The sequence below is a fragment of the Salmo salar genome, chromosome ssa01 (assembly GCF_905237065.1).
Source record: "Salmo salar chromosome ssa01, Ssal_v3.1, whole genome shotgun sequence".
NCBI lineage: Eukaryota > Metazoa > Chordata > Actinopteri > Salmoniformes > Salmonidae > Salmo > Salmo salar.
The window spans coordinates 34964661-34987047 of NC_059442.1; the positions used below are offsets into that span (position 1 = coordinate 34964661).

Sequence of the window (22387 nt, forward strand, 5' to 3'; positions counted from 1 at the left end):
CCAGTGACACGAGCGTACCAGACGAGCTAAATAACTTCTATGCTCGCTTTGAGGCATGTAACAGTGAAACATGCACGAGAGCATCAGCTGTTCGAGATGACTGTGTGATCACACACTCTGCAGCCGATGTGAGTAAGACCTTTTAAACAGGTCAATATTCGAAAGGCCGCTGGGACAGACGGATTACCAGGATGTGTACTCCGAGCATGCGCTGACCAACTGGCAAGTGTCTTCACTGACATTTTCAACCTCTCCCTGTCTGAGTCTTTAATATCAACATGTTTCAAGAGGACCACCATAGTGCCTGTGCCCAAGAACACTAAGGTAACCTGCCTAAATGACTACCGACCCATAGCACTCACGTCTGTAGCCATGAAATTCTTTGAAAGGTTGGTCATGGCTCACATCAACACCATTACCTCAGAAACCCTAGTCCCACTCCAATTTGCATACCAAACCAACAGATACACAGATGATGCAATCTCTATTACACTCCACATTGCCCTTTCCCACATGGACAAAAGCAACACTTATGTGAGAATGCTATTCATTGACTACAGCTCAGCATTCAACACCATAGTGCCCTTAAAGTTCATCACTAAGCTAAGGACCCTGGGACTAAATACCACCCTCTGCAACTGGAACCGAGACTTCCTGACGGGCCGCCCCTAGGTGGTAAGGGTAGGTAACAACACATCCGCCTACGCTGATCCTCAACACGGGGGCCCCTCAGGGGTGCGTGCTCAGTCCCCTCCTGTACTCCCTGTTCACTCATGAATGCACGGTCAGGCACGACTCCAACACTATCATTTAAGTTTGCTAATGACACAACAGTGGTAGGCCTGATCACCGAAAACGATGAGACAGCCTATAGGGAGGAGGTCAGAGACTTGACCGTGCGGTGCAAGGACAACAACCTCTCCCTCAACGTGATCAAGACTAAGGAGATGAATGTGGACTACAGGAAAAGGAAGACCGAGCACTCCCCCATTCTCATCGACGGGGCTGTAGTGGAGCAGGTTGAGAGCTTCAAGTTCCTTGTCATCCACATCATCAACAAACTAACATGGTCCGAACACACCAAGACAGTCGTGAAGAAGGCACGACAAAACCTATTCCCCCTCAGGAGACTGAACAGATTTGGCACGGGTCAGTATATCACATCGGGGCCAAGCTTCCTGCCATCCAGGACCTCTATACCAGGCGGTGTCAGAGGAAGGCCCTAAAAATGGTCTAAGACTCCAGTCACCCTAGTCATAGACTGTTCTCTCTGCTACCGCACGGCAAGTGGTACCGGAGCGCCAAGTCTAGGTCCAATAGGCTTCTAAACAGCTTCTTACCCCAAGCCATAAGACTCCTGAACAGCTAATCAAATGGCTACCCTGACTATTTGCACCCCCCTCTACGCTGCTGCTACTCTGTTATTATCTATGCATAGCCACCTTAATAACCCTACCTGCATGTACATAATTACCTCGACACCGGTGCCCCCGCATATTGACTCTGTACAAGGCACCCCCTGTATATAGCCCTGCTATTGTTATTTACTGCTGCTCTTTAATAGCCCTGCTTTAATAGCCCTGCTATTGTTATTTACTGCTGCTCTTTAATTATTAAATGGTTTTGCAATTCTTAAAATTAGTAAATAACAATAGCAGGGCTATATACAGGGGGTGCCTTGTACAGAGGCAATATGCGGGGGCACCGGTGTCGAGGTAATTATGTACATGCAGGTTTTTCTCTTTTTTTGTGGTATTTTCTTAACTGCATTGTTGGTTAATCTCTTGTAAGTAAGCATTTCACTGTAAGGTCTACACCTGCTGTATTCAGTGCATGTGACAAATACACAATGATATCACATTTTGTCTTCATGTTCAAAGTTATTCAACCTGGACTGTGTGTACTTAAGCAATGCTTTTAATGAAAGTACAATCATCCGAAAACATTACATATTTAAACCTCTGTTGGTAGTCTAAACTCTTGTTTTCTAGGGTAGTCAACTATTTTCTTTTGCAGTCACACCAAAAATAAAAAAAAATTGTAACACAGAAATCAATGGTTAGAATAATTTGTGTCTTCAAACTTAGAACAACTGAAAACCCAGAGCCTAATATTTGGAGAGTTTCAACATTCATGAGTTCAGTTGATGGAACTCTGTCAATATAAGGCTCTGCATAAACCCGTGGTTCTTTTGTGACCCTGCAGGTGCGATGTTCTCCTTCTCTGCGTCTGTGGAGACCACATGTATTATGTTTGCAGCGGTGATGTTTAATGGCTTGTTCCCTCTGACCCTGCCCACCTTCCCTGGCATGCCCTTCATCGTCATGGCAGGCTTCACACTCATCATCTTCATCTTGATGCAGTAAGTCACCTGCCTGTTGTCTTTATATAACTTATTGATAACCATTTAACAAAAAAATATTACAATGAAATTCCATGGTTTTGCAATCAGAATTATTCTGACACACACAGCAAACTTTTTCAGTTGTCAGAAAGTCTCTGTCTTTGACACACGATGATTCATGTCTTGGCATGGACGTGCAGTATATGAGAGGAATAAAGATGGATAAGGAGTCATATGTATAGATGCAGGATCTTCATTTTATCACCCTGTTGCAGGAGAACTTTCCTGCAATGCAGGAAATGTAAAACTTATAGTGCATTTGAGGTTTAAAAAGGCTTTAGAAGTTTGTAATTTCCACTTCAGAAATTTTACTTGATTTTCACTTACGAAAATGTATCAACCCATACAAAACTGCACATTAATTATAATGCACGTAATAATTCACATTTCCTATTGTTGCAGGTTTAAATTGGCTGAAATTTAAGATCCTACATGTGTACTGAAAGTATTCAGACCCCTTGATCTTTTCCACATTTTGTTACGTTACAGCCTTATTCTAAAATGTATTCAATCTTTTTTTTTTTTTTTCAATCTACACAGAATACCCCATAATGACAAAGCAAAAACAGGTTTAGACATTTTTGCTAATTTATTAAAAATAAAAAACAAATCACATTTTACATAAGTATTCAGACCCTTTACTCAGTACTTTGTTGAAGCACCTTTGGCAGCGATTACAGCATCGAGTCTTCTTGGGTATGACGCTAAATGTTTGGCACACCTGTATTTGGGGAGTTTCTCCCATTTTTCTTTGCAGATCCTCTCAAGCTCTGTCAGGTTGGATGGGGAGCGTTGCTGCCCAGCTATTTTCAGGTCTCTCCAGAGAGGTTAGATCGGGTTCAAGTCCGGGTTCTGCCTGGGCCACTCAAGGACATTCAGAGACTTGTCCCGAAGCCACTCCTGCGTTGTCTTGGCTATGTGCTTGGAGTCGTTGTCCTGCTGGAAGTCGAACATTCACCCCACTCAGAGGTACTGGGCCCTCTGGAGCAGGTTTTGATCAAGGATCTCTCTGTACTTTGCTCCATTCATCTTTGCCTCGATCCTGACTAGTCTCCCATTAACTGCCGGTGAAAAACATCCCCACAGCATGATGCTGTCACCAGCATGCTTCACCGTAGGGATGGTGCCAGGTTTCCTCCAGACGTGACACTTGGAATTCAGGCCAAAGAGTTCAATCTTGGTTTCATCAGACCAGAGAATCTTGTTTCTCGTGGTCAGTGTCAAGTGTCTGTGTGCAGCGGGTAGGACGGAGTAAGGCGCAGGACACAGAACTGAGCAAAAACGTACTTTACTCGAAAATATCACAAACTAATTCCATACAGGGAGAACAATCCAGCTCTACACAAAAGAGCGACCACTTAACAAAGAACAAACATGCACAAAACCATGTGGGAACCAGAGGGTTAAATAGGGAATAAATTATAACGTAATGGAAACCAGGTGTGTACAATCAAGACAAAACACATAGAAAAAGAAACGTAGATCGGTGGTGGCTAGAAAGCCGGTGACGTCGACCGCTGAATGCCGCCCGAACAAGGAGAGGCACCAACTTCGGCGGAAGTCGTGACACAGAGTCCTTTTGGTGCCTTTTGGCAAATTCGAAGCCGGCTGGTTGTCCTTCCATTTTGGCCAGCTCTAGCAAGAGTCTTTGCGGTTCCAAAGTTCTTCCATTTAAAAATGTTGGAGGCCCCTGTGTTTCTAGGGGACTCTCAATGCTGCAGAAATGTTTTGGTAACCTTCCCGTGATCTGTGCCTTGACACAATCCTGTCTCGGTGCTCTACGGACAATTCCTTCAACCTCATGGCTTGGTTTTTGCACTGACATGCACTATCAACTGTAGGACCTTATATAGACAGGTGTGTGTCTTTTCCAAATCATGTCTAATCAATTGAATTTACCACAGGTGGACTCGAATCAAGTTGTGGAAGCATCTCAAGGATGATCAATGGAAACAGGATGCACCTGAGCTCAGTTTTGAGACTCATAGCAAAGGGCCTGAATACTTATGTAAAGATGTTATTTTGTGTATATATATATAAAAAAAGTTGTATATACATTTGCCAAAATGTTTAAAAACCTGTTTTCGCTTTGTCATTATGGGGTTTGTTTGTATATTTTAGAAAAACATATATATATTTAATCCATTTTAGAATAAGGCTGTATAGTAACAAAATGTGGAACAAGTCAAGGGGTCTAAATACTTTCCGAAGGCACTGTACGTAGTAAAAAATGCAGGTTAGCTGCATTCACTTTGGTTGAAGGGGACATAAAGGCAATTAACATTTCAAAATGTTAATTGTTCAAGGGTTTCTCAAAATTGTATGATTATTACTCCAAATGAAAGTATTTTCAAAAGGGCAATAAGGAATTAGATTACATTTACTAACATAACATGCCGCTAACCGATAGTTTTGTGGTCAATTTGGTCTTTTAACTTTTTATCAGACACTTAAGTAATCTTCACTTGAATAGGCTTTGATTACTTCAGTAATTCATTTCCTAGAATGTGTATGTGATTTGAATTTACAATTGGGAAAGTAATCATAGTACAATAAGGTATAATTGTAGTGAGGAGGAATCATCGCTACTGGATGAATGTAATTTCATTTCCTGGGTGTGGGTTGCTTGCTGATAGTTATTAGGTTCCTATTCATGGGGAGTGAACCGTTTAGTCTGAAGCTGAGATGGGTATCCACTTTTAAATAGATTTTATTGATTTTGTAATGTAATTTATTAATTCTATTCACTTACTTTTTTGAGCTGTCGCTTGAATGTTGAATACAGTACAGGACCTTCGGTCTTCATGCCTGTACCTTTCCATTCTATGCATTGACATGAAGTAAATGGGTATAAATTAAAGCCTGTAGAAACAGCTAAACAGACTATCTGCCACAATACCAGGGATCATGGTGGTCCAACATGTATCACTATTTTGCCCTACCATGTTGTTCAACATCGGCAATAGGTTTTGCTTTAGTGTAGCAACACAGTACAGAAACGTAATATAATTTAATGGTGTTAACACAACGTCAAACTCATGTAAGGGAATGTATGAAACATACAGTAGTATATCAATTACATTTAACATTTGAGTCATTTAGCGGACTCTCCTATCCAGAGCGACTTACGGGAGCAATGGCCTTGCTCAAGTGCACCTCGACAGATGTTTCACCTAGTCGTCTCGTGGATTTGAACCAGCTGTACCTCAACGCATTCTGTAGGCTACAATAAGTGAATTCCAACAGTGACGCACAGGGCTACCATTAAACACTAACCTCATTAGCTCTGGTCAAAAGATGTGCACTATAGGAATAGTAGGGTGCCATTTGGGATGCGTCCTATGACTGAGTGGCTGGAGCCCTGAACAGACACTACCAACTCCATTACCATCCTTTCAATTCATTGTGACGGTCCACATTTGATGTTCTTGCCACTATAATTAAGCCATTGTCTTTGGTAATGGCTTAATTAAGTAATGTAGGGGTCCCTGTAATAAAAGCACCATGTGGTCTGGTGGTTAGCGCTTATATTTGTCCTATTTCACACATGTAAAAGTGTGTATTAATACGCATGTGTGATTTGGAAATGCGTTTTTGCATATCCCATCTCTCCCTAGGAGACACCCTCAGAGAGTGGGGTCACGGCCAGTGTCAGCCATTATCCACGCCAACCCTAGAGAAATTAGGGTTAAGTGCCTTGCTCAATGGATTCGAACTAGCAACCTTTCGGTTACTGGCCTAACACTCTAACCGGTAGGGTACCTGCCCCCCATTTTGCATGCGTGTGTGCACCTTGGGGCCACGGTGGCTGCCCCCTCCCAGCCATGCTGCTGGTACTAACACACACACACACACACATACAGTTGAAGTCAGAAGTTTACATACATTTAAACTCCGTTTTTCACAATTCCTGACATTTTAAAGCTTTTTCAGTTCTGCCCACATATTTTCTATAGGATTGAGGTCAGGTCTTTGTGATGGCCACTCCAATACCGTGACTTTGTTGTCCTTAAGCCATTTTGCCACAACTTTGGAAGTATGCTTGGGGTCATTGTCTATTTGGAAGACCCATTTGTGACCAAGCTTTAACTTCCTGACTGATGTCTTGAGATGTTGCTTCAATATAGCCACAGAATTTTCTGTCCTCACGATGCCATCTACTTTGTGAAGTGTACCAGTTCCTCCTGCAGCAAAGCACCCCCACAACGTGATGCTGCCACCCCCATGCTTCACGATTGGGATGGTGTTCTTTGGCTTGCAAGCCTCCCCCTTTTCCCTCCAAACATAACGATGGTCATTATGGCTAAACAGTTCTATTTTTGTTTCATCAGACCAAAGGACATTTCTCCAAAAAGTACGATCTTTGTCCCCATGTGCAGTTTGAAACCGTAGTCTGTTTTTTAATAGCGGTTTTGGAGCAGTGGCTTCTTCATAGCTGAGCGGCCTTTCAGGTTATGTTTATATAGGACTCGTTTTACTGTGGATATAGATACTTTTGTACCTGTTTCCTCCAGCATCTTCACAAGGTCCTTTGCTGTTGTTCTGGGATTGATTTGCACTTTTTGCACCAAAGCACGTTCATCTCTAGGAGACAGAACGCATCTCCTTCCTGAGCAGTATGACGGATGCCTGGTCCTATGGTGTTTATACTTGCGTACTATTGTTTTTACAGATTAACGTGGTACCTTCAAGAATTTGGAAATTGCTCCCAAGGATGAACCAGACTTGTGGAGGTCTACAATTTTTTTTCTGAGGTCTTGGCTGATTTCTTTTGATTTTCCCATGATGTCAAGCAAAGAGGCACTGAGTTTGAAGGTAGGCCTTGAAATACATCCACAGGTACACCTCCAATTGACTCAAATGATGTCAATTAGCCTATCAGAAGCTTCTAAAGCCATGACATAATTTTCTGGAATTTTCCAAGCTGTTTAAAGGCACAGTCAACTTAGTGTATTTAAACTTCTGACCCACTGGAATTGTGATACAGTGAATTATAAGTGAAATAATCTGTCTGTAAGCAATTGTTGGAAAAGTTACTTGTCATGCACAAAGTAGATGTCCTAACCGACTTGCTAAAACTATAGTTTGTTAACAAGACATTTGTGGAGTGGTTGAAAAACTAGTTTTAATGACTCCAACCTAAGTGTATGTAAACTTCCGACTTCAACTGTGTATATATATACACACACCAGAGCCAGACAATTAAGGTGCAATTAAGCAATGAAACAATACTGTGGTCACACATTGTCAGAGCACTAAGCAGGGCATATTACCTGTGCTTACTGAAATGATAGGTGTGAATGAATTCGCCCACATCGAAGATGGAGGTGATTAGTGAACAAATCACAGATGTAAGGTGCTGTGCTGTGGAATTCTCTTTTGTAATTTGATGTTGGCTGTGTTGGAATTCTAGAAGTAGAAATAATGACAGGTTATGGATGATCAGCGTTTTCCCTAAGCGCTGACCAAATCGAATCATAGTATTTGTTACATGCGCAGAATACAGCAAGTGTTGACTTTACCGTGAAATGCTTACTTACAAGCCCTTAACCAACAGTGCAGTTCAAGAAGAGTTAAGAAAATGTTTACCAAGTTGACTAAAATAAAAAGTAATAATAAAAAGTAACACAATAAGAATAATAGTAATCGGCAAAACGGCCATTAACAGATTAATTGTCAGCTGGATACTTTTTCCACTTCATAAATTAACTAGGCTTCTTTTCATTTAAAAGATTCAATTCTCTAGTCAGAAAAGTCCATATAGCCTTCTCCCCCTAGAGTGAATGAAATAATGTATCTTCTAGTGATCTATTGACAGGGCTTATACAAATGGAGCGATGACAAACCAGCAGTGTTTCTCTGTCAATCTGCTGCCTGTCCCGCCTCTCGGTACCTGTTATTTTTGTGCACTGTGGTTGGCTGCAGTCAAATGTATTTTCAGAGAGAAGAGAAAGCATGATGCTTCTTCGTCTCCTGTGAGTGAATTTATACGTCCCATGTAATGTAAGTGGTAACGATGAGTTGAAATCCACTTAATTCTTGTTTTGTGGCACATTCATTTATTTTGCGTGTTTAGTTTAGCAAGCCACGGAGTTGGTCCTCATAGGCTATTTACTGTGTTTACTGTGCTTTGATTGTGTTGACTAGTTTGTAAAAGGTGACGAACTGAATAAAGTCAAACTCCTATATCCATTTGCTATTAATAAATCATACAATGTAGTTATGTCCATGGTATCGCGTCGGGACAAGTAAACTAAATATCTTGTGTGTATTTTCTTAAGATTCAAGCCCATGTCGAGATTTTCCAGTGACTACTAAAGTGACGTCAGTGTAGCCTAGTGATGGGTTGTTTGCGAACTAACAGCTCTTTTTGAATGTCTCTTTTAGGTGAATGTCAGGAACCGAATTGCATAGGTGAGAGGGCCGTTAATTTGGCTCCCTAATTTGCATAATGGTAGGCTAATACTGCTTTTTGGTGACTATCTGCAGATAAATTATGAAAACATTCAATGAAGATGTCGAATCCTCACTGAAGGAACAGTAGGTAGTGGAGAGAGAGCCTCATTCTGGTCCAAAATATGATAAAAAAAAAAAAAAAAAAACATTGACGGTTATAAAAGCTAATGATAATTATATGGTATTATAGAAATTGATATAGGCCTACTGATTTGAATGAAGTGCTGACAATGGAGTAGTCAACTGTTGCTTTCTGTGTAGCAGAGCCCATGTTTAACACCTGCTTCATTCTTCAAATCATACCTGTAGGTCTATTCATGAAAGCATGACTTTATATAAAAGTGTGGGTGCACACTATGGTGGGAGTCTGGGGGTCCTCCCCCTGAAAATTTTAGCATTTTTAAAACCAGTTTCCTGCAATTCTATATTGCTTTGTAAACACGGAATGCATGTTTACTTGATAGAATACAGCCTTATTTCTTAGGTTTTTGTCTCAATAAATGTAATTAAAAGACTAGACTTAGTTTTTTGGGCTATTCCCACCCACAGTAATTGATTGACGGGTCTGAAACCAACTCTGTGACTGACAAACATCCTGCCCCCTCCCCTGACAATCCCAATCACAGTGATTGATTGACAGGTCAAACTGATTGACAGGCCAAAGAAAGAGTTCACCCAAATAAAAAAATGACACATTGGTTTGCTTACCCTTAGTGTCCACAGCCACAGAGCCAATAAAATACAGAATTTGAAAAACAAACATAATTGAGGAAATTCATAACTTGCAATAAAATGGTAAATATGACTTTAATATCAATAGAAGACAGGTTTAATGTTAAAAAGGGTTATCTTACTTAGAAAATAGTCCTGATCATACAGTATAGGCTTAGGCAATATCCAAAACAACTAACAACACACTGAATTCATGCATTTTCAGTAATTTAAATGTTTGTCTTTCTACACAATACCACAATTCATTTTACCAAACTGGGAGATTCAGTTGTTCAAGTATTCAATCATTTTGCTGTGTATTTCGGATGGAATCATGGCATTATAATGTATCAGAGGCCACCAAAATAGAGCTGTATACTGTGTGCAGTGTGCATGCATGGGTGGGTGACTAACTGGAGACCACATTTTGAGAGACGTGCTGACAAAAGCAGGTTGTAATTTTCTTTGGATTTGCAATACAAATACAGAAATGTTCTTTGTTGAAATCAACATTTTTCATAATCAAAATATTGAATCCCATGGAGAGAGGTTAATTTCTAACAAGACACAATACACCTTTCATAGACAATGCATACAATGAAGCAGCTTGTACTGTAGTATTCTTCCAAGATTTTGTGTTAGTGAGAGAGAGAAAGAAACAGTGAGGGAGGGAGCAAAATAAAGAGTGCACATGTCTTCCTAGTTTTGACCCCTTGGAATACTGATGAGAAAGAGGAGGATGATGAAAGGGAATCAGTGAAGACGATGACAAATTCTGTGGAGAAGAATGAGAGACCATACAGTCTGTCTAGTATTGGGTGCACGTAACAAAATGCACTGATATGAGAGAGAGACAGACAGAGGGAGAGACAGGCCAGAGCTGATTTAATCCAACCATCAAAGACCAATGTCTTCTATTGACTCTGAATGTATTTTCGGTTTTAGATGGAACCAAATTAGATATTGTAATTCTGAACCAGCTTTTTGAGACCTGTTTTTGTGTCTACCGTGATCAGACGAGGTTGGTATTGTTGGGAAAGTAAAACTGTTTTTTAGACATTTTTGGAAATGTATAAAAAAAAAAATATATATATATATATATATATATATATATATATTTTTTTTTTAATTTTTTTTTTTTTTTATACATATATATATTTTAATCAGCTGGCTAATGGTTACTTTTGATCATGACCCCATGTTTCTCATAATTGAGTTAACTCCGTGTGTGGGCTCTAGGCTGCTAGCATATATACCTAAAGTAGATCGGGCAACGAGAGATGAACTACGAGCTAGGCAGTCGAGAACTGCATTTCTCTGCCTGTACATGATACACTTTCGATAGATGTTTGGACAGATTGTTTGTGTTTCCGCCCTTAAGAACAAAAATCGTGTTGCACTTGTGGCAACGAGCATCGTCAGCATCGACTCTGAAGTGTAACCACACTTTTGAACGTTTAGTTCTCTCCGCCATCGTCACCAGTTAAGGTGTGTGTGTGTGTGTGTGTGTGTGTGTGTGTGTGTGAGACACAGGCTCTGCACGAGAGAAATCTCTCTTCTGGATTGGGAATAGCGAAAATGCTTCATAGATGAATGTCTTCATCTTATTGTAAACTAGAAACAGTTGGTGAGATATAATGTGCAAGATAACGTTTATGTAACAATAATAAATAGGAAAGGTATTTTCTTAATTTCTCCAGTACCGAAAGCAGAACCGATCACGTCGGAGCTTATCGTTACTACAGTCTTTCAAAATTTTGCCCCGGGGCCCGTTTAATACCTGTGTCTATTAAAACCTTCCCTAACCAGAAACGGTGGATTGATGTTAGCATTCGCGCAAAGCTGAAAGCACGTACCACCGCATTCAATCATGGCAAGGCGACTGGAAATATGACTAAATACAAACAGTGTAGTTATTCCCTCCGTAAGGCAATCAAACAAGCAAAGTGTCAGTATAGAGACAAAGTGGAGTCGCAATTCAACGGCTCAAACACGACGCTATTGTGGCAGGGTCTACAGACAATCACGGATTACAGAAAGAAAACCAGCCCCGTCGCAGACATCAACGTCTTGCTTCCAGACAAATTAAACAACGCTTTGAGGACTATACATTTCCACCGAGGTGGCCCGCTACTGAAGACTGTGGGCTCTCCTTCCCTGTGGCCGATGTGACTAAAACATTTTAAACGTGTTAACCCTCGCAAGGCTGTCGGCCCGGACGGCGTCCCTAGCCACGTCCTCAGAGCATGCGCAGACCAGCTGGCTGGTGTGTTTACGGACATATTCAATCAATCCCTATGCCAATCTGCTGTCCCCACATGCTTCATTATGGCCACCATTGTTCCTGTTCCCAAGAAAGCTAAGGTAACGGAACTAAAAAACTATCGCCCCCGTAGCACTCACTTCTGTCATCATGAAGTGCTTTGAGAGACTAGTCAAGGATCATATCACCTCCACCCTACCTGTCACCCTAGACCCACTTCAATTTGCTTACTGCCCCAATAGGTCCACAGACGATGCAATCGCCATCACACTGCACACTGCCAAATCCCATCTGGACAAGAGGAATACCTAATGTAAGAATGCTGTTCATTGACTGCAGCTCAGCATTCAACACCATAGTATCCTCCAAACTGATCATTAAGCTTGAGACCCTGGTCCTGTGCAACTGGGTCCAGGACTACCTGATGGGCCACCCCCAGGTGGTGAAGGTATGAAATAACATCTCCACCGAGCTGATACTCAACACTGGGGCCCCACAAGGGTGTGTTCTCAGCCCCCTCCTGTCCTCCTTGTTCACCCACGACTGCATGGCCATGCACGCCTCCAACTCAAACATCAAGTTTGCAGACGACACAACAGTGGTAGGCATTATTACCAACAATGACGAGACAGCCTACAGGGAGGAGGTGAGGGCCCTCGAAGTGTGGTGTCAGGAAAATAACCTCTCACTGAATGTCAGCAAACCAAAAGAGATGATTGTGGACTTCAGGAAACCGCACAGGGAGCACCCCTCTATCCACATCGACGGGACAGCAGCAGTGGAGGAGGTGGAAAGTTTTAAGTTCCTCGGTGTACATATCACCGACAAACTGAAATCGTCCACGGTTACAGACAGTGTAGTGGCTCAACAGCACCTTCAAGGCTCAACAGCGCCTTCAACAGCGCAACAACAACCCTCACTAACTTATACAGATGCACAATTGAGAGCATCCTGTCGGGATGTTTCACCGCCTGGTATGGCAACTGCACCGCCCACAACCGCAAGGCTCTCCAGAGGGTGGTGCGGTCTGCACAACGCATCACCGGGGGCAAACTACCTGCCCTCCAGGACACCTACAACACCCAATGTCACAGGAAGGCAAAGAGATCAATAACCACCCGAACCACTGCCTGTTCACCCCACTTCTAACCAGAAGGTGAGGTCAGTACAGGTGCATCAAAGCTGGGACCGAGAGAGAGAAGGCCATCAGATTGTTAAACAGCCACCACTAGCACAGGGAGGTGGCTGCCTACCTACAGACTTGATATCATTGGCCACTTTTTAATAAATGGAACACTAGTCACTTTAATAATGCCACTTTAAGAATGTTTACATATCCCGCATTACTCATCTCATATGTATATAATGTATACTGTATCATTCACTATCTATTCTTTACTATCACATCTTAGCCGCTCTGTCACTGCTCGTCCATATATTTTATAATTCTATATTCCTTTCCTGGATTATGTGTATTAGGTTTTGTTGTGGAATTGTTAGATATTACCTGTTAGATACTGCTACACTGTCGGATCTAGAAGCATAAGCATTTCGCTACACTCGTAATAACATCTGCTAACCATGTGTATGTGACCAATAAGATTTGATTTGATTTGGGATTTGTTTCTCATGGTCTGAGAGTCCTTTAGGTGCCTTTTGGAAAACTCCAAGCGGGCTGTCATGTGCCTTTTTTCTTGCTTGCTTTTTTCTTGCTTAGATTAGAATTAATGACTGTGGAAATGGTACAGAATGCCATATAATATATGACAAAATATATTATATTCCAATGCTATTTTTCACAAACAATCAAAGCAAAGTTGCAGAAAATAGAACTGTGGTGATTACAGACAGAAGTCCAAATGTGTCCAAACTGATGAAAAACATTTGCAAGAGTGATAATTTGAGGGATTTTTCATCATCTGTTAGGATGGTCGTAGTACCGTCTGGTGAAGGCAGATATGAAACAGATGACTGTCTGTTTGTGGTGTCTATCTGTCTGTTGATGCGTGGGAACAGTCTGTTACTCCCAATGCTGCTGAATGGAGATTTGTTGAAGTGACTGCATTGATTACGACAGTGGATTGATCCAGTTTGTTAAAGACACACAAACCAGAAACACACTTGCCAGAAAGATGCTACTACTGCTCAGATTCAAGGCAAAATAAGCATGTCTGTTGATTTCATTATTTATTTAGGTATACATTTGCCTTCCTTCTTCTTTTCCACTCAATGGCCAAACTGTCTGACTGGTACAATGGTAATAACAGACCAGGGTTGTTTCCATAGCTGTGTCTTTCTTTCTCTGTCTCTATTTCGCTCTCCCTCTTTCTATATTTATTGATTTCCCAGGATTTTTCTGTGCTAGACATGGACAAAGCAGAGCCAGACTGGCACCCTACTGTAGGTAGATGAGTGACAGTCCACTCTGAATGGGCAAACTGGCCAGGAGTTGAAGATACTATTATTGACTTTAACCACGTTTCCATCCACAGTTTTTATACGAGTAAAGTCATATCTTATTAAAAAAATCACGACAGCTATGATACAATTTTATAAATACTGACAGATAATTTGTTCGTTCGACATGGTGGGATCTTTTTGTCAGTAAAATGAATTATGTGAGAAATGGGGGTGGAAACACCTTTATGCATAAATATTGATATAATAACCATCTCGAAGTAAACTTGGAGTCGCGTGATGATATGGTGTGTGGTCCTCCCACTACGACTCGGGAAACCGTGCAGTTTATTAGGCCACTTCACAGGGTGATGAAAGTGCACGGTGATCTTGATGCTCCTTTCCAATAAATATTTAGGGTCTTATTCTGGTGACATGATGATTGATTCTACACTGACGTTTTAAAAATGTTCTCGCTCTTATCCATAATAATCTCAACATGTAGACCGGTGCTTGACTTGGGCAGGAGATCGCTTGAGTACCGGCACCTCAAATCTTCTACTGCTTGAGCTCATGTTTCTCTTATAGAATATTAGCTCAAGGGTATTGTGGAGCTCCTGCACCTAAATATAAACACTACCAGCACCCAAAATGAGTACCGGAACCTATTTCAGTCCAAGTCGAGCACTGATGTAGGATAGTGCAAATTCACTTTGTCTGAGGATGACAGAGAATGTGTGTAGGGGTCTATGACCCTACTATGATATGCCATCTGACTTCATTATCATGTGAATGCTATAGGCCCATAATAGTATACAGTGGGTATAGCCAAGGTTGCGAGCCTTATGTCAACGCTTGGAATAAGATGCACGTGTCTAGGTTTACAATGCAATTATTAAGAGGCTAAGGGACAAGGAGTTAATATCTTGCAATCAATGTCCTAGCATTATATGATTGAGTTAACCTTGACTCAGAGATGCATAGGTAGAGACCAAGCATATATGTGACCGACCGCCTAGATTCGGTCATACACTGCAATTGAAGAACAATGGGGAAGTAATTCTGCCTTGAAATTTGATCAACTTGTAACCCCACTTTTTGAGAAAATGGCCCTTGAATGTTTTGGTACAAGTACTGGAGAGCTCTTCTTTGTCTACACCGATTCAGCATCGGCTAGGGGGCAGTATTTTCACGGACTGATAAAAAACGTACCCAATTTAATCTGATTAGTACTCCTGCCCAGAAACTACAATATGCATATAATTATTAGCTTTGGATAGAAAACACTCCAAAGTTTCTAAAACTGTTTGAATGGTGTCTGTGAGTATAACAGAACTCATTTGGCAGGCCAAAACCTGAGAAGTTTCTGTACAGGAAGTACCCTGTCTGACCATTTCTTGGCCTTCTTTGCCATCTCTATCCATTACAAAGGATCTCTGCTGTTATGTGACACTTCCTACGGCTGCCATAGGCTCTCAGAAGGCGGCAAAAAGCTGAATCGTGGCTTTGCAGGCTCTGGCTGAAAAAAAGTAACGCGTTTGGGTAGTGGCTGGTTACAGTACTGTGAGACTCAGGCTCGTGCCCGCGTCGACCGAAAGCTTTGTTTTTTTTCCTCTGTTTACCTAAACGGAGATTCCCGGTCGGAATATTATCGCTTTTTTACGAGAAAAATTGCATAAAAATGGATTTTAAACAGCGGTTGACATGCTTCGAAGTACGGTAATGGAATATTTAGAATTTTTTTGTCACGAATTGCGCCATGCTCGTAACCCTGATTTACCCTTTCGGATAGTGTCTGGAACGCACAAACAAAACGCCGCTATTTGGATATAACGATGGATTATTTTGGACCAAACCAACATTTGTTATTGAAGTAGCAGTCCTGGGAGTGCATTCTGACGAAGACAACAAAGGTAATCAAACTTTTGTAATAGTAAATCTGACTTTGGTCAGGGCTAAACTTGGTCGGTGTCTAAATGGCTAGCCGTGATGGCTGGGCTATCTACTGAGAATATTGCAAAATGTGCTTTCACCGAAAAGCTATTTTAAAATCGGACACCTCGATTGCACAAAGGAGTTCTGTATCTATAATTCTTAAAATAATTATGTTTTTTGTGAACGTTTATCGTGAGTAATTTAGTAAATTGTTAGTAAATTCCCTGGAAGTTTGCGGGGGGTATGCTAGTTCTGAACGTCACATGCTAATGTAAAAAGCTGGTTTTTGATATAAATATGAACTTGATTGAACAAAACATGCATGTATTGTATAACATAATGTCCTAGGATTGTCATCTGACGAAGATCATCAAAGGTTAGTGCTGCATTTAGCTGTCTTCTGGGTTTATGTGACATTATATGCTAGCTTGAAAAATGGGTGTCTGATTATTTCTGGCTGGGTACTCTGCTGACATAATCTAATGTTTTGTTTTCGTTGTAAAGCCTTTTTGAAATCGGACAGTGTGGTTAGATTAACGAGAGTATTGTCTTTAAAATGCTGTAAAATAGTCATATGTTTGAGAAATTGAAGTAATAGCATTTCTAAGGTATTTGAATATCGCGCCACGGGATTCAACTGGCTGTTGCGTAGGTGGGACGAATTCGTCCCGCCTAGCCCAGAGAGGTTAAGCCTTAGCCCCATCTCTTTAAGGATTCACATGTGAGGCTATATTAAATGAAAGGTCATTTTATTTGTCACATGCACAGGATACAGAAGGTGTAAATGGTACAGTGAAGTGGTTACTTGCATAGTAATATCAAAAACAGAAAGTATCCAGATAAAAAGATTTTATAAATATTTTATCATTATTAGACGACGCTTACCTGACACACTTGTCTAAATTGATGGGCCATGTGAAGTAAATGCTATAACCACCCCCAGCCACATCTAACTAAGTGGATGAGTCACTATTGTCTAGAGATGTACACATGTTCATGGAATACAATAGATGGCCGTAATCACCCCCAGACACACCTGGCTAATTTGATGGGTCATGTAATAATCCGGCTGAAGTGGAGTCTTTTGTTTAGACATGAAACTAGCTAGTTATGAACCGGGATAATTCCAACTCGTACTACTACCAATACAAACATTGTCATAGCTGTAGTATGAATCTGCAGGTAGCTGAAGCTAACAAACTAGGTTCAATGTTAGCTAGATAACATTAGGCTATAACTAGCAATGCAAATGGATTTCTGATTTGAATAATATTACTACACAGATCATACACGTAATGTTAGCTAGTGAGCCAGCAAGCTAACGTTTGCTAGCTAACAGTACGCTTTATCTTGCAATAAAAACAACTTTCTGACAAAATTAGAAAATGTAGTTAGACTCTTACCTGCATACATGGATGAATGCTTCACGGCAGACTGGAACCATTTAACTCTGTTTTGTTTGTAGCTACATCTTGTTTGGCAAGAGTTGTCAGGTCACTCCAGTTCACACTGACCGTGGCATGTGCAGAAAGTAGCCCATCACTTTTTCGAACTGATCTGTCGATAGCGCCTGGTAAATTCAGGGTATCAATGTTGTTGAGAAAAGTAGCAAAACTTTTGGAGTTCTCGATGGCTAACGTTATATCTTTATAAAACGGCGTGGTTGAAAAGATTGTCAACACATACTGAACAACTCACGTTACAGACTGAAGCATGCTACATGCACACCAATCCAAACTCATCTCCCGGCATGTCCAGCCCATCTTATCTCAGTCAATCATGTCTAGCGGGAAGGCTTCTGACTTTTTCTGTGGCTAAACCAACTAGGCTCATAATTTAACAATTTTAATCGGATTTATGGATGGAATACAAGTTTGTTATTAAGGCACATGAACGTTCACATTTTCCTGAAGGCCTTTCTGCCAAAAAACACATTTTGATAAAAAGTAAATGTTTATGTTCAAATGCCGTTCCTGTGAAGTAGTGACATGCGACATAGGCCTAGTTTCCTGAAACGAGCCACATATGCTATGTGTATTGTGAATAACATTTACCATTAGACATTTTACCAAATAATAATTCAAGGAATATTACTCAGAAATGTGAGGACTACTGTTCGTATCCATTTTAAAAGTAGATTTATTGCAGTTACGCAATAAGAATACAATAAGCAAATGGTACATACCAGAAATCTTCACATATAAAGAATATAAAATATCCTAAGTCTTAACAGCAAAGAAAATTCACCACTATGACATACAAATGTACATCAAGAGATCGGTATACCATTGACTCCCTGATCTAAAGTTAAGCCCAGCTTTTATTCTTCCAAGATCACTAACTCCCAGTATCTCCTATCGTCTAATTAACGTCACTTTGCATGACCCAAAACATTAAAACAGAGGCATGAAAACAACACACACATTCTTGGGTCTAATCATCGCAACTCTTATCTAAATTATACGGGTGCACCCCTCTGTCGCTCCTCTTTGAACTATCCTCCATCTGACGATTAGAATAACAGTTTCTCTAACAATAAATCCATACCACTTACAGTACAATGTAACAAATCAAAATTCATAGCTTTTTATGAACTCTTGAAACAATCTAAACATGACAATTTAATTCACTAACATTAATTTAGTCGATTCAAGTTTCATCAGTCTTCGCACCTCTCCTGGCTTCAGTGACCCTAGGACTTCTATGGGAATGGCTCTTCCTCGAGATTACCACAGGTAAGGTGTGTTTGACCCCTGTGATAGCCCACAAATGACAGGCCACCCAAACAATGCCATAAATCGTGATTTGAGTCATAAAGCTGGTCCCCAGCAAGTCGCTAGACGCATCTTCATCACTGGCCTTCATCATCGTTCACATTTATTCACTATCTCTATTTTCGACTACACTAGCCTACCCTCACAGCCTATCCGGACTGTATCTGTGAGCCATTGACTAGAGCACACATACCAAGACCAGAGTAGGCACATTTGCTATTTAACGTGACCGTTTTTGTGACAAAACGGTAGAGTTGAAAATGCGATGGAAAATGTGATTTTTATTCGGAAACATTAAATTGTAGCAGAGAAAGAGTACAAAATGATTCTTCAATTGAATATATCCACATGAACAGTCACACTGGTATTCAGTACAGTATTAATGGCATGGCCCTAAGGCTGATTGGACTGTACCAGAGTAAGTGCCCCTCTGCAAGGCCCCCCTTAGACTTGTACGTTTGCAAGTTAATATTTGTCTGTATCGTTTTCTAAAAAGTCACTTGAAAGGTTTTTCAAAAGATACTTTTTTATTTTATTTAATTTACATAAGTATTCCCACCCCTGAGTCAATACATGTTAGAATTACCTTTGGCAGCGATTACAGCTGTAAGTCTTTCTGGGTAAGTCTCTAAGAGACTGAACTAGGTTTTCCTCTCGGATTTTGCCTGTGCTGAGCTCTATTCTGTTTCTTTTTATCAAAAAAAAAAACCTCCCTAGTCCTTGTCGATAACAAGCATATCCATAACATGATGCAGCCACCACCATGCTTGGAAATATGAAGAGTGGTACTCAGTGATGTATTGTGTTGGATTTGCCCTAAACATAACTCTTTATATTCAGGACATAAAGTTAATTTCTTTGCCACGTTTTCTAAAATTTTACTTTAGTGCCTTATTGCAAACAGGATGCATGTTTTGGAATATTTGGATTATGTACAGGCTTCCTTCTTTTTACTCTGTCATTTAGGTTAGTATTGTGGAGTAATTACAATGTTGTTGATCCATCCTCACTTTTCTCCTATCACAGCCATTAAACTCTGTTTTAAAGTCACCATTGGCCTCATGGAAAATCCTTGAGCGGTTTTCTTCCTCTCTGGTAACTGAGTTAGGAAGGATGCCTACATATTTATAGTGACTGAGTGTATTGATACACCCGCCATTCAAAGTGTAATTAATAACTTCACCATACAGTACTCAAAGGGATATTCAATGTTTGCTTTTTTATTTTTTACTCATCTACCAATAGGTGACATTCTTTGTGAGGCATTGGAAAACCTCCCTGGTCTTTGGATGAATCTGTGTTTGAAATTCACTGCTTGACTGAGGGACCTTTACAGATACTTTTATGTGTGGGGTACAGAAATGAGGTAGTCATTCAAAAATCATGTTAAACACTATTATTGCACACAGAGGGATTCCATGCAACTTATTATGTGACTTGTTAAGCAAATGTTTACTCCTGAACTTATTTATGCTTGTCATAACAAAGGGGTTGAATACTTTCAAGACATTTCAGATTTACATTTTTAATAAAACATTAATGTTCTAAAAACATAATTACACTTTGACATTATGGTGTATTGTGTTTAGGCCAGATACAGTACATTGTAAGAACAACAGTGTTGTAATGCACCTGCAAAAAAATCCAGGATATTTCAAAGTCAAAAGTATAACCAAGGACTCCAAACCAAGCTGGTAATTGGACCGGTGATGATAAACATGACACTTCCAATAGTCTCATTCTCAATGACAAGGATGGGTATATTGCATAATCTCACTGGACATTCCTTCATCAGCACCAACTAGACTCTCTGCAGGGCTCAGACTCGGAGAGCATTGTAGCGTGCCGACACATCCGCCACAATTATCATTTTTTTATTTCCCAAAATTACAGGTTTAATTTGGCCTCAGCTGCGCTCGTGTTATTAAAGTGAAGGAACGCCAACAGAGAGAAGGCTGTTTGGATTAGTTGTGGCTGCGGCACCCTAAAGCTGTTCTGTTCCGCATGTACACTCTCTCATTAAGACTGAAATGAAGGCACATTGTTGGGGCCTGTCACAGAAATGAGCCCGCAAGCAAAGAATGAACGCAAGCAGTCACCGGTGTATACACATCTGACAGCAGCAAGTAGTTATCAATTCAGTCACCGGTGTATACACATCTGACAGCAGCAAGTAGTTATCAGTTCAGTCACCGGTGTATACACATCTGACAGCAGTAATTAGTTATCAATTCAGTCACTGGTGTATACACATCTGACAGCAGCAAGTAGTTATCAATTCAAATCAAAATCAAATCAAATTTATTTATATAGCCCTTCGTACATCAGCTGATATCTCAAAGTGCTGTACAGAAACCCAGCCTAAAACCCCAAACAGCAAGCAATGCATGTGAAAGAAGCACGGTGGCTAGGAAAAACTCCCTAGGAAAAACTCCCTAGAAAGGCAAAAACCTAGGAAGAAACCTAGAGAGGAACCAGGCTATGAGGGGTGGCCAGTCCTCTTCTGGCTGTGCCGGGTGGATATTATAACAGAACATGGTCAAGATGTTCAAATGTTCATAAATGACCAGCATGGTCAAATAATAATAATAATCATAGAAGTTGTCGAGGGTGTAACAAGCACGTCCGGTGAACAGGTCAGGGTTCCATAGCCGCAGGCAGAACAGTTGAAACTGGAGCAGCAGCACGGCCAGGTGGACTGGGGACAGCAAGGAGTCATCATGCCAGGTAGTCCTGAGGCATGGTCCTAGGGCTCAGGTCCTCCGAGAGAAAGAAAGAAAGAGAGAGAGAGAATTAGAGAGAGCATATTTAAATTCACACAGGACCCCGGATAAGACAAGAGAAATACTCCGAATGTAACAGACTGACCATAGCCCCCCGACACATAAACTACTGCAGCATAAATACTGGAGGCTGAGACAGGAGGGATCAGAAGACACTGTGGCCCCATCCGATGATGCCCCCGGTGTATACACATCTGACAGCAGCAAGTAGTTATCAATTCAGTCACCGGTGTATACACATCTGACAGCAGCAAGTAGTTATCAATTCAGTCACCTGCGCCAACCTTGGCTCCGACAACAAGCAAATAGTTTATTAGCCAACACTTTTCTAAATTTGATTTCATCCAGGTGATGGTCTTTGTCTGAGTAGGTGTGTAATGGTCAAGTGTAATACACACTGTGATATCGACTAGTCTAGTAGTTTTACTACACCCATTGTTTGCTAAAATAAACATGCTTAGATTTGAGAATATGACTGTTACATTTCATCTTATACATTATGTTATATTATCAAGTCATCAATGATGCTACATGCTGTTTTTCAACTCAAACATCCCTTATGAAATGCGTTTAATTCCCAAACGCTATATATGCATTTTCAGAAATGTTGGTAAATTAGCTTTTGTTTAATTTAAAGATCTTATGAAAGAGAGTGAAAAACACA

At 40.7% G+C, this 22387-nt stretch overlaps 1 protein-coding gene across 3 annotated transcripts in view; it reads left to right on the top strand.

Annotated features, from left to right (window-relative positions):
- zgc:174356 (proton-coupled folate transporter) overlaps positions 1 to 22387 on the top strand; it is a 54243-nt gene that overhangs the window by 14311 nt on the left and 17545 nt on the right. For all 3 annotated transcript variants that reach the window (XM_045717243.1, XM_014193391.2, XM_045717223.1), the window contains one exon: positions 2206 to 2362. In XM_045717243.1, the coding sequence (XP_045573199.1) occupies positions 2206 to 2362 (157 nt within the window). The remainder of the gene's footprint in view (positions 1 to 2205; positions 2363 to 22387) is intronic.